Below are 13,662 nucleotides of genomic sequence, written 5' to 3' on the forward strand. Positions count from 1 at the left end.
GTGCGCTATACAAATTATATCTGGCTATGCACCACAATAGCAGTCATAAATAGCACAGATATATTTGTAGCAATAAACAAAAATTCCATTGCATGGGTCAAAATGATCAATTGTTCTTTCATGCCAAAAATCAGTAGGATATTAAGTGAAGATCATGTTCCATGAGCATATTTTTGTAAATGTCCTACAGTAAATATATTAACACTTAATTTTTGATTAGTAATATGCATTGCTAAGAACTTCATCTGGACAACTTTAAAGGTGATTTTCTCTATATTTAGATTTTTTTTACATATTTTAGTAAAAAAAACAGTAGGGGACTGAATGAAGATTGGGGGGATTGGGGCAGGGGGGTTCATTGTTGAGTTTGAGAGGGTTCAATTAGCCCACTTAGTGGTGCAATGACCATATACCAAATATGAAAACTCAAAATATGTAATTTCAGTACCTAAAATAACTATTTTACAGTAACTGTTATGCATATTGCTGATAAACCCAGCTAAAAGGCTTCCTACCAAGTTGCTGTCTTTCACAAAAATAAAATTTCAGTCCAATGTAAATTATACAATATTTATAATCTTTGGCCCAGGGCAGAAAATCAACCTGCTGCAACAGTTTAAAATCAGCTCAATTCTGTGCAAACAAATGCTGATTTTGCAACCCTGCATCCAAACTCTGATTTAAATACTGTGCATATTGATATCGGCTCCCTGATGCATGGAAATGATATCCAATATTATGATGTTTGCAGGAGCACACAGTAATGGTCAGCAGGAGTGGGCTTAAGAAAACCACACAGGGCTTCATTACAAAAGCACACACTATGAATGATGACTTTAGAAAGCAAAAGCCAAATCCCGGACATTTTTGGCGATTTAGAAATCCCGGACTGAAGCAATTTTTTTGGTGCAAAAAGAGAAAAAGAGTCCGGGAAAAAGAGAATCACCCTACCTTTTCAAATAGTTGTATCTCGGACAGATATTGTCCTCCTAACAAACCACACATCAATGGAAAGCTTATTTATTCAGCTTCCAAATGATGTATACATCTTAATTTTGAAAAATTTGGTTTTGTGGGTCAGTGTCACAAATTAATCCACTGGTTCCTCAAATTACGCACATGAGAGGTCGAATGAATTGAGTCAGCAGCAGGTTTACTAAAGTGCTTCATAAGCATTCACTCATCCATAACACGAGAGCTCCTTCAATTCTGTGCAGTTTAAACTCTGTTTCATTAGCATGTTCCATCTTCTGCTGTACACACAGATCCGTTATTTACAGGAAACACAACCATGCTGTACAAAACAAATCACTCTAAACCCATAAACACTGAATCCACTTCAAACCCACTAAGAACTAGTGCACCATGACTCTCTTTTGGAAACTATCTTCTAGAAAATGACATAACAGGGGTTTGTATCTTGACTCATTCACTTGACTCACTGTGACACTGGTTTTTCTCCATATACGTCATTTCTCCCATCAGCCCTGCAGTCTCAGGGTAGTTAGATGCTTAAAAGTAACATCTTAACAGCATAAAGTTTTAAAACTAGGTTCCTGCAACTAGGGACCCCCCCCCCCCCCCCATCTGAGGGTTGTCCCCCCTAAAATTATGAGTCCTGTGAGAGAGACGTCAACAGTTGTGGAACTCCAGTAAGTAAGGCTGTCAGCTATTTTATTCACTTTAACATTGGATGAAGTGATTATTTTATATTTAATACATGATGCCAATATATTTTTTTCGATGAGTTAGTAATAATAATGTTATCTGCTTAAAGGAAAGGACTGACAAGTGTTCACAACAAAACCTGCCCGATTGCTACTCAAAACTATCCCAAAGGGGCAGTGTTTTCATATGGCAGAGTATAGCAGTTATCAAAACCTAGCCCAGTCAGGTGTGCCGTGGAAAATACAAACTCTCTTTTATATTTAGTTATTATTGTTTTAAATCACTGCTATTGGACTTCCTTATGTCTGTTTGAGGGTTTTACTAATATTTACCCAATGAAAAGCAATCAAAAGAGCTCGTCACTAAACTCTGTAATGCTATGGGTCCTCAAACTGTCAGTCCATTCAGAACAAAGCGCCGCTAGACAGGGCTACTTTAACACTGTTGCTGTGGTTTGTTTTTCATGTCCGCGGGTTGAAGTGTATTTAACCCCCCGGAATGCAATTTTTATGGGGGTACCCCCCTCGAAACACATCGGGGCTAGTTTTGAGTAGCAATTGGGAGGGTTTTGTTGTAAAAACCTGGCAACCCTGCTGTTGACAGATCTCAGCTTGTTTACAATTCAAGGGTAAATAATAAATAACGGATGTTTGAATAAGTACACCGTTTTCTTTACCAAAACACGTGTTTTTTGTGTGTTTGACGAGCAGAGAATAGCTTTTGCTGTCTAGTTTTAACCAGGCTACTTTTGTAGGCTATGTTTTAAATATGCCGTGCATACAGCCCTCCATCATCTATATATCATGAGATATTGGCCAAGTGTGTTAAACAACAAGAAAAACTAAGAGCCCATATAGCTACAATAAATGTTATAACCTGTAAGTGTATGAAAGCGTATAATGCGATCCACCTGTTCAAAAACCTTGTTAACTACACTTGATTTTCATAAAATGTTAAGTGCAAGTGTCTTATAAAGCCACATACCAACTCTGATGATGCAGAGTTTAATTAATTATATATATATATATATATATTATTTCTTAGTAATGTGCTACCCCCTTCCTCACCCCCTTTATAAAAATTATTGGGGTCGCTTCAATCCGAAGCGTGTCACGGCGTGACCTCAACAGCTTGACGTTGTCTATTTTGGCACCGTCTCCCTGCTGCACTTATAGTAATACAGCTTTCCTCTGTGTATACATGTCCTTACAAGTACAATTTTAGCTGGATTATTTGTGTCCCCTTCAAAAACTGCTCTTGAGAAATTTTGTTTATTGTCCCCCCTAACTGTCAGATGAAATGTATGCCCCTGGTGACACGTAACTTTGAGGTTCAGTTCATCTTTGTGATGCACTTAATTTGTTCCCAAATCAAACAGCATTGCTGCGGCGCGGCGCCCCTTCTGGACTGGGGGGAAACTGCCTGTATTCGTTGTAAGGCCTCATGCACCGAACCGAGATGCCCGTACCATGACAGTTCAGTACCAATACATGTATCATTGCAACCCTAATAGCTACACTATATTTTATGAAGGGAATTCCTCCCTTTAGGTCCCTTCATATAAGCTTATTTCCACCACAGAAAAAAAAAATAATAAAAATTTAATTGTGATTTATTGTGTGACTTTTTTCTCCAAATATATCCACAAGACCAGATTATGTTTATTTCATGTAAGAAACAAAAATGTTTTTAGGTTTATTATAGGGACCAATTCTCACTATTAACTAGTTGCTTATTATCATGTCTATTACTAACATATTGGCTGTTTATAAGTGATTATAAAGCACATATTCTGCATGAGCATATCCTACATCTCCAAACCTACCTAATACCTAAATCTAAAAACTATCTTACTTTTTTGAGGCAAAAGTCAGCTAATGGCTTGTTAATAGCAAGAATAGGACCTGTTTATTTTATAACCCTGGTCTGAAAAAGTGCAAGCAATGGAGAAGACATTTCAGCAGAGGGCGCCACATAATCAGCTCAAGCCTCCATGTTTTCTCCTGTACACAAGCTCTTCAGCATTACATCAAGACGAAACATTACAATTCATGCAACACTGCATGCAATATTGCAACAAAGTCAAAGAGCTGCCAGCCATTCGTTCAGCATATGTTGAACTGCGTGGTCTTACCTCAAACAGCCCTGCAGCCTGTCTCTGGGGTCTTTTTCGTTTAAACCGTTTGCTAGAGCTGCTCCCGGTGAGAGGAACGAAGAGGTCACCTCCAGAGCTGCCCTGCCGCTCTCCTTCGTAGCGGCGATGCTCAGCACCTCAGCGTCCGAGCTCAGGAACAGACTTCTGTCCTTGAGGCGCTGCTGAATCATGGGCGTGAGGGGGATGTCGAAGGCAAACAAGGCTCCTGGAGCGCTGTCAGAGCTGGGTTCAGGTGCAGGGTTAGACAGCTCGTCCGTGCTACTGTAGAGAGTCTCCCGCAGACGCTCCGACTCCAGGATGCTCTCAAACTGGCAGCTGAAGACATCTGTGGTGTCACTCTCCCCAGCAGAACACCTGCAGCAGACGGACACACAAACACATCTCACTCAACACAAGCAGACTTTAGGACATTCTGTCTTATGCCTGTTTTAAAGTCCTCTTCGAAAGAAACAACTCAAGCATTTACTACAATGTGCATATGTTCATTTGACAACTTAGGCCATTAGAATGAATCTCACAAAATCAACCTGGGTCATATTTCACCTGAAAATTAAAAGAATAAAACAATAACACCTTCTTAGGATCATGCATTTATGAATTCAGCACATTTTCTCTCAAACTTTTGTTTCTATAATGCATTCAAACTTTCAAAGTCATTCTTACATTCATACATTAAAATAAAGTGTGACCAAATTTTCTTCTGTAATGAACTATTAATTATAATGAATAATATTATTCTGAATTGTTATTATTATTATTATTATTATACATTTTTATGAAATAAGTTATCAACAAAATAAGCATCGTTTTCTTTCTGCAAAACATTATTTATGACCTGGATATGTTCTGGACAAATTTATGAGTCATCCACAGCACGTTATTATAAAAACACAAGCTTCGTTCCTCAATAACTCAATAAAGGAAGTGAAACTGATAATCAGATGCAGAACTGAATATGAAAAGTAGTTATATTAGCAGATGAACAGCACACTTGAACTTTGCATTGCATAAGATGCAGCTGTGTATATCTCTCATTCTTGACAGCTTTTACTCACCATTCTGAGTTGCCTAGATAGGCATCATAGGAGTGCCCTTGACATAACAGCTATTCATAAAATTAAGCTAGAAACAGATTAGGGAAGACATACGCAAGAGTTTTCTCTCAGTAAACTCCATATTACTGCTTAGAAATAGTAAGTAGCTGTTATGGTAGTTATATATTGGGTAGATCTAAGGTATCTAATATATGGTCATGCAGAATAAGATATTAATATGTGCTTTATAAATAAATAGCTAGTAATATACATGCTAATAAGCAAATAGTTAATAGTGAACAGTGTTCTCTAGACTAAAGTGTCTACTCTGCCTTCAATATTCTGGCAGTACTCAAATGAAATGCAACAGTCAGTCGGGAATAATTATTCCAACATATCAAGAAAGAAATGTATATTATAAATATATTAATATTTTAATGTAATACTAAAAAACTAAAAAGGGTTTAAATCAGTCGGATTTAAAATGTTGTCAATGTAACAATGCAGAGCTATTGTTTCTACAACATTTGAACAACAACAACTATAACTGCTATTGAACAGAGATAAGAAACACAATACTGATTATTTTAATGTTAATGTGTTTGAAAACTAATAAGCAAATCACTTTTTAATTGTCTTATTTTTATACATTATAACCATAGATATACATAAAAAATAAACTTGCCTTGCCTTGTAAATCTAGACTCAAAACTCATCTGTTTAGCTCTGCATTTATTGAATGAGCACTGTGCAATGTCCGAACTGATTGCACTATATTTTCACTGGTTTTTTATTTTATTTTATGTAAAATCATTTTATAACTGTTTTAAATTCATTTTAAATAAGCATTTTAAATAAGTTTTACAATTGCTTGTTTTATTCTTGTTATTATTTTCTTTCATTATTATTTTACTTTCTTTTATGTAAAGCACTTTGAATTACCATTGTGTATGAAATGTGCTATATAAATAAACTTGCCTTGCCTTGAAAAAAAAAAATAATAATTATATATATATATATATATATATATATATATATATAAACATTTTTTATTAAAACATTTTAATAATAAAATAATTATATAAATAGTTACATAAAATAATATTTATGAAAACAAAACATTTACTCATTGTAATAATATTAATAATTATCAGTAATACTGATTCTAAAAATATGAGGAATTAATTTACCTTTGAACGTTGTTTCCTGTTGAACAAACACCAATTTAATCCCACTGGGGGGGTGCTATTTTTTAGAATTTCTTTTAAATTACAGAAGTATCATATAAAATAGCTTGCTCAAGCTAAATAGCAGTGTCTATCTACTATCTCACCGGCTTTTGGCAAGTGAGGACTGAGATGCAGAGGTACTGTACCTGTCTGAGCCGTTCTCTGCTGGTTTGTGATCGGGTCTCAGCACACGCCCCTGGGGCACTCCGGTGGCTTCTGTATGCTGTGTGTCTGGAGTCACTTCCTCTTTCACACTGCAGCTCTGGTACGTTCCGTTCTGCATCTCTCCGTTCACGAGGCTCTCCGCCCTGCTCTCCACAAACCGCAGCTTCTTTGGTGGCTTGTCCCGCAGTTTGCCCCCCTCCAGAAAACTGCTAAAGGTGCCAGGTATCTCGGACAGAATTTTACTGGAATCCCCTAGAGACTCATCCACCAGTTCTGCCAAGGGGTCGTCCTCTGTCCTACTGGGCGAGGGTGACCCGGCCCTCTTGCCCTCCATCTCCTTTCCAGAGTTTTCTTGGGAGGGCACCTCTGAGGGCTGCTCCCCATCTGGAGTTGGGCTGGCGTCAGGTTTATTTTGGCAGGCCAGTGCATTCCTGGGGCTTTGACTGGGCCCTGAGCTGAAGCAGCTCATCTCGTTTGCAGCCGCCATAACTGAGCTGGGGTCCTTTATGAGCGCCTCGCACCACGAGTCAAACAGCAGGGAGTCTCTTGCTAACTCGGACTGGCCATTCTGAATGTCCAGGCCCTGCTTGGCCATATCCAGCTGAGAAGGCTTGGTTTCGTCTTGCCCGATGCAGGGGATCATGAGTGAGGCGGCAGTGGCGTCTCTTGACGTCAAGTCCTGTCTGGACGCAGCATGCTGACTCCGAGCGGTCAGGCCACTCAACAGGTTTGACAGCTCCCTGTCGATCTCCTGGAAGACGGACGCCTCATCAATGTCATCGTCATCAAGACCCGACTCAAGACCTGAGGCGCTTTCCTGTTTCTCTTGGGTCGAAGGGGCGACTGTTGGACAAAGCCAAAAATTAAGATTAGAGATAATTAATTGTTAAGACTGTCTGCCTCAAATAAAACCAACAGAAAGCAGGATGAACAACAAGAAAGAGAGAAATATATTTTTCTTGTTGAAAAAGAGAAATAATCTGACAGAATGCACTTTCTATACTTGTTTTGCACTACTTCAGTTACATATACGTGTGTTCATTTACCGTTTTTCTCAGTTGCTTTGGTACATTTCTCCGATCAGAATTGAAATTCTCAAAACTACCTGTTCTTCACATCGTGTCACTTGTGCACATCAAAAAATCAGTTCCTCATTTCTTTGAACAAGTTGCAAATGCTTTGGTACATCCATGCAAATGATCAATTGTTTATGTCATTTTGATCAAAATGTATTATAATGGGTCTCTGTTGAATTGTGTCATCCCCCACAACATTCAGGCATAAGTTTATAGCATAAGTCTTAACCGTGCAAAATGGCTGAACAAGATGTCATAATATGTCGAGCATATTTCTATACATTTCCATTAGACTTTTTTTTCTAAATCTCTCCTGCACTGGTAAATTCCCAGGTGAATCTTGATTTTCTCTAACTTGTCTAACTGGACAAGGAATTTGACGGGGTCAACAGCCAGAGAGAAGAAGAAGAGGAATGAGGCTGGATGTTGGAGGAGTTGGGACCCAAATCAGAGGAAGAGACAGAAGAGGCCAAGGACATATGGGTGTTCCTGATGAGATAAGAGCTTGTATACTTTCTACACTTGTAGAACCCGTTCTCAATTATGGGCTTACAATGGCCGAGGCTGGTCGAAGGGAGCAGCCAAATGTTGAGAGAACAACTGTGTCCTCAATCATACAGACTTTCTGTCGACAGAACAGGTATGTACAGTAATTTAACAACAGGCACTGTACTGTAATACTGTATACTTTCTGTTATGCTTTATACAATATTACAGTATGCCCCTTGCATTTTAAAATATACAGTAAGTATACTTTAAACAGTGACATTTTATCTTCCTCAATTTTGTGTTTTGCATTACAATATTTTTTTCCATATAGGACTGCAAGACAACTTCACAGGTGTGGCAGAGCGCCTTTTCACACCTGAACAGGAGGAGGCTATTTGCTCTGGCTGTAGAAAAGAAGATGCAATATGTACTGTATAGATTTGATGTAACTGTACTGTATCTTGGCCAAAATGAAAATGCATGTAATTCATAAAACTCATTTTGTGTCTTCTGGATATAGTGTATTATTGAACTGGAAGCAAGTGACACATCTTCATCTACATGGATGAGGCTGGCTTCAACCTAACGAAACGCAGAAGGCGTGGTCTAAATATCATCGGCCACAGAGCTACAGTTGAAGTGCCAGGCCAACGAGGCATGAACATAAGCATGGGTGCTGCTATCTCTGAGAATGGTGTGCTAACGCATATTCCCTTTATTGGGCCATACAATACAGAGTGTCTTGTCACCTTTTTAGACACTCTCTACAGGGATCTCATCCCTGAACAAGAGCTGGATATGACCTGCCAAAGCACTTGAGAGTTTGGGACAATGTCAGTTTCCATCGCTCCAACATCATCAGGCAATGGTTTGCAGCCCACAACAGGATGCTGATGGAGTTCCTCTCACCCTACTCTTCATTCCTTAACCCCATCAAGGAATTTTTCTCAGTATGGAGATGGAAAGTATATGATCCCCAGCCACATACACAGATGACCTTCTCTAGCTGCCATGGATGATGCAGTGTGGGATGACATCACAGCAGATGCCTGCAGAGACTGGATAAGACACTCTTAAAAGATTATTTCCACGCTGCATACCAAGACAAGATATTCATCGATATTCTACAGCACTGCATGTACAGTTTTCCCTAAGGAGATTGTCCTATGTTCACATTTCTACTTTTATATTTTTCTTGTTTTTTTCCTTGTGCTATGTGGTGCTGTCTTTTCCTTTCTGTATCACAATGGCATGGTCTGTCAACAAATTACAGTACAAACAAGAAAAGCATAAATGTGAATCTGGTCCAGTCTCTTGCAATCAAACTCCCACATACACTAAGGTGTAACCTACAATTTATAATAATGGTCATCAAACCTGTAGCCATAGTTTACATCAGAGCATCCCTCCAGAGTACACTGTTATATTGACAACATGACTTAGCAATTTGACTGTCTTATTCGTACACAGGACTGGTCATTCTGTAGGGCTGTGTATCGCCAAGAATCTGGCGATACGGTACGTATCACGATACAGGGGTTGCAATATGATATATTGCGATACACTCCGATACGATAAGCAAGGCGATATATTGGTATATTTCTTATTTTAGGAATAGGATATATTTTTTTTGGAAAGCTGTCATTAAGAACACACCACCATATGCAAATCTTAGCAATAAATAAATATTGTTCAACCAGAACACACTGGGATCTGTATTTGCAATAATCAGTCCCTGTAACATCCAACGTTATTGAACCAACTTTGTGCAGTATGAGTAAAGGGGGAAAAATTTAAGTGCTTGCAGGATTCTTTAGTTAAATGTATATGTATAAAATGTGAATATATTTTAAGAGCTTGCTTTAAAGGTTCACAGCTTAAGTTTACAATTGTGACGATGTCATAACATTTTGATCTGAACAAAAAATTACATCTGCTTATTATCAATGAAAAATAAAGTTCTTGCAGGATTCCTAAAGAAAACAAAACAATTGTAAATCAATAAAATAGATACAAAAGTTACTATCTTTGCTACACCTTTATACCAAACATTAGATACAGCTCAAATCACGAACCAAGAGTGAAGAAAAAGAAATACATTTAAACAACCAATCAACAGATCAAACAAAAAATATATACATTCACTACTTCAAACACTAAATCAAAAAGAAAAAAGAAAAACAACAAAATCACCCCAAAATAAACCATACATTTTCAGTTCCTTGACTGAGCAATATCAATGTAAGACAAAACAAAGAAATAGTACCCAACCAACCCCAATAGCAAAATTCAAACAAAGGCCTAAACCAAATCAACTTATAACAAAATCAAATACTACAAATAATACAATAACCCATCCCCCCAAACAAACAAACAAACAACAACCTTGAATTCAACTAGCACACACAACAGGCAAACAACAAATCAAGAATGTACTGGCTCAAACGACCACCAGGTGGCAGCGATGTGCAGGCAATAGTGAACTTAAGACGTTCAAAGCAACAGTGCGCAAGCAACAATCCGGTGTCCCAAAACTGGAACCGGTATATAAGCCACAACAAAGCATCAGCTGACGACTTATTCCTAGAGGAACGAGGAAGATACACAACCCACACACAGGTCATATCAGTGCAGTGCCACAAGGAAACCGAAATCTCACCTGTGTCTACATAATTACGGTGATTACCTGACATGATGTCTCACCTGTGTCTATATGATTACAAGATTGCCTGATGTGTCTTAATGCTAGTATTTCCTGTCACTGTTTTAAGTTCAGAGATGAAGACTGCTTTCTAGGGGTTCAGGAAATGAATTCAAAATGAAAAAAAAAGTAATATGAATCATTTATGATTTTTTTACATATTTTTTATATCTATATTTCGTTTTTGAGAATTGATACATTATCGCCAAACAAAATATTGCAAAACTCCTACAAAAACACCTACAGCGATATCGTTGACTTGATTGCAAATAAATGCACAGACACTATTTAACTGAACAGAGATGACATCACTGAATTCAATGATGAACTGCCTTTAAACTGTCATTCTGCATTATTGACACACTGTTTTCCTAATGAATGTTGTTCAGTTGCTTTAACGCAATATATTTTGTTTAAAGCGCTATATCAATAAAGGTGACTTGACTTGACAGAGAGACAGACAGACAGACAGACAGAAAGACAGATAGGCAGACAGACAGAGACATAAAGACAGACAGACAGGGTGACAGATAGACAGAATGTTAGACTTAGAAACTGAAGACAATCATTATAAAATTAGATTTAAATTTAATTATAAAGCAAATTTGACACTAAATACTGTTCTAGTAGCCTGCTAATACCAAACTCTGCTTATTTGCTTCGTAGACTTCGTAGAGTCTGGAAGGGCATAATTGACAGGCGTTTACTTTCTCGTGGGGGGGGGGGGGGGGGCGCTCGTCTGAGGAGGACACAATCACAATTATCGCTTTGCCGGACTTTGGCTTCTCCAGTTTCTATCTGACGATCTGTGACAGCTGATAAATTAAACCTTTCCCATAACCTGTCAGGAGTAGGGCCACATCACCTCCATTCAAAATGTGAAATAAACTCTTTTTGTTCGCGCTTCAGTTGGCAAATGACGGGAATATTCTCCACAATAGAGTGAATAGCATCCTGTGTCTCCATGTCCGCTGTCGTTTTCGATTTCCCTAACCTAAACTACAATCATAAATTCGGCTCTTAGTGTCTACGTCGCGGCTGGCCGGCTGGTGCGGTGCCGGAGGAAAACTGGGAGATGGTTTGTTCAGATTGAGTACAGAAGCAAATTGAAATTGAGCAGAAGTATGAAGTCTGATTTAGTCATGCTACTGTTCCAGGGCAATGTGATAAAAATTACTGCATTCGATATATTTAAGAAATGTTATCATGTTAACTTATACAGCCCTAATAATTAATAAAATCTCAATTTGACCACATACCACCAGCACCCTTTTGACCCCCTAGGGTCGCTAGAGCCAAGTTTTAAAACCTCTGCTTCAGTGCATAGTATAGCATGGACTGGGATGTAAGGTCACTGCTGTGCTCTGCTGGTTTGGATGTGTGTCATTTGTGGAAGTACAAGGAAACCATGAGCCAGTACACTTTGTGACTTATGCACACTTCTGAAACAGGTTTCATCATGACGGTCGTTGACACTGAAGCGTGACACACCAGTGATACGGAAACACTAAGATCTTGAAGGAGTGTTTTGTGTTCATGTTGGTGATTAAAACACACAAAACAGCTCAATAGGGTTGTCACTCCTCTCTTGAGAGTTTAATCACACTCTATACACACAGTCCAATCAATTCCTGTAAGTCAGTGATATTCACATTCCACAAGCGAATTAACTCCTCAAACATTTAAAGTGACAGTCCTATCTGTGAACAGAACCAAACTGAACAACTAGTTGATAATGCAGTGACGTCTCTTTTCACGAGAAATGGTAGCTTGAGAAAGAGTGCCACTGGATGTTAGTCAATCACAGAAACAAAACAGTAACGGTACGTGTCTTTACTGACTCCAAAATATTGATACGATCTCTCTCCACTAAAGTTTCTTCCAACAGCCCCGTGGTCTTGGGGAAATCCCATAGATTACTCTCCATAGAGAACAATGTTGCCAGATCTCACTGGAACAACTGGATTTAAAAAAAAACAAGCCACTTGCTTATTTAAAATAAACCCAAATACATTGATAATATTTAACAACTACATTTATGAAAAAAAAGCCCTAAAGGCGTTTATAAAAATATGGACATGGCAACACTAAAGACAATTAGCTGTTTACCAGCAGCAGCTTTAGGAGTCGACGGGTGGCTTACTTAAAATTGATGGATATAATGCGTCAGCTGAATAACATGTCTTTGGTCAGAAATAGACATCAAATAGGTTAAACTGATGCTCAAAATGTTCCTATAATTATCACTACCTCAATAATCGCAACTTTGTTAGTGGCTCATGATAACTGAGATATTTACTACCAAAGTTCAAGGCTGTTGCCTCTCTTATGTCTGTATGATTTATTATAAAAACATCTCTATTTACATCATTTATTTTCTTAAATGCACTTCACCAGGTGTCACCAGCAAAGCATTATGTTTTCTACACTGAGCTATTTCTACCTGGTTTAGTTCATTTATCAAATTAATTTAGATTTTACCAGTCAGCACTGTAAGACCCTCTCAGAAAAGCTAGTTTCTGTTTTTTTACAGGGGAACAAATCAGGGTTTGTGTAAAAACGGTCAGATTCTGTGAACTATATAATGTTGCACAGAACTGGACGCTAGTTGCAAAAGCCATCTGGTCTGAACCCCTACTTTTCTTTTCTTTTTATAAGACATTAACTGATGGACTGGAGTGATGTGGATTATTTTGATGTTTTGATGTCTCATTCTGACAGCATCCATTTGTGAGACGGTGATGCAATTACTATCTCACTCTCTCTATTATGCAAATACACTTATCTAATCTTATCTGATGAAGAAACTGATCTCAAATACATCTCGGATGAGCTGAGGGTGAGCGCTTTTTCAGCAAATCTGAACTATGAAATATTCCTGTAATCCACAATCCAATTTTTTTTCTCAGTTTATTTAATGATTTATGTTTTAAAGAAGCACACACAGGAGAACGGGATGTTACACATTTAGAAGAGTAGGGTGTTAATTTGGGCCTGTATTCAGCCGAAAAAATACAGCATCATATACGGAAGTGAAAGAGAAAATGTGTTACATGCAGCTTCAATTTACTATTTTATATATATATATATATATATATATATATATATATATATATATATATATATATATATATATATATATATA

At 37.9% G+C, this 13,662-nt stretch overlaps 1 protein-coding gene across 2 annotated transcripts in view; it reads right to left on the reverse strand.

Moving 5' to 3' along the window:
• The window catches only part of psd3l (pleckstrin and Sec7 domain containing 3, like), a 117,334-nt gene that overhangs the window by 93,151 nt on the left and 10,521 nt on the right, over positions 1-13,662 (reverse strand). For both annotated transcript variants that reach the window (XM_052566735.1, XM_052566736.1), the window contains exons 3-4: positions 6,233-7,094; positions 3,803-4,177 (exon numbers count right to left, since the gene is read on the reverse strand). In XM_052566735.1, coding sequence (XP_052422695.1) covers positions 3,803-4,177; positions 6,233-7,094 — 1,237 coding nt within the window. The remainder of the gene's footprint in view (positions 1-3,802; positions 4,178-6,232; positions 7,095-13,662) is intronic.

The sequence above is a fragment of the Carassius gibelio genome, chromosome B10, assembly GCF_023724105.1.
Source record: "Carassius gibelio isolate Cgi1373 ecotype wild population from Czech Republic chromosome B10, carGib1.2-hapl.c, whole genome shotgun sequence".
Lineage (NCBI taxonomy): Eukaryota > Metazoa > Chordata > Actinopteri > Cypriniformes > Cyprinidae > Carassius > Carassius gibelio.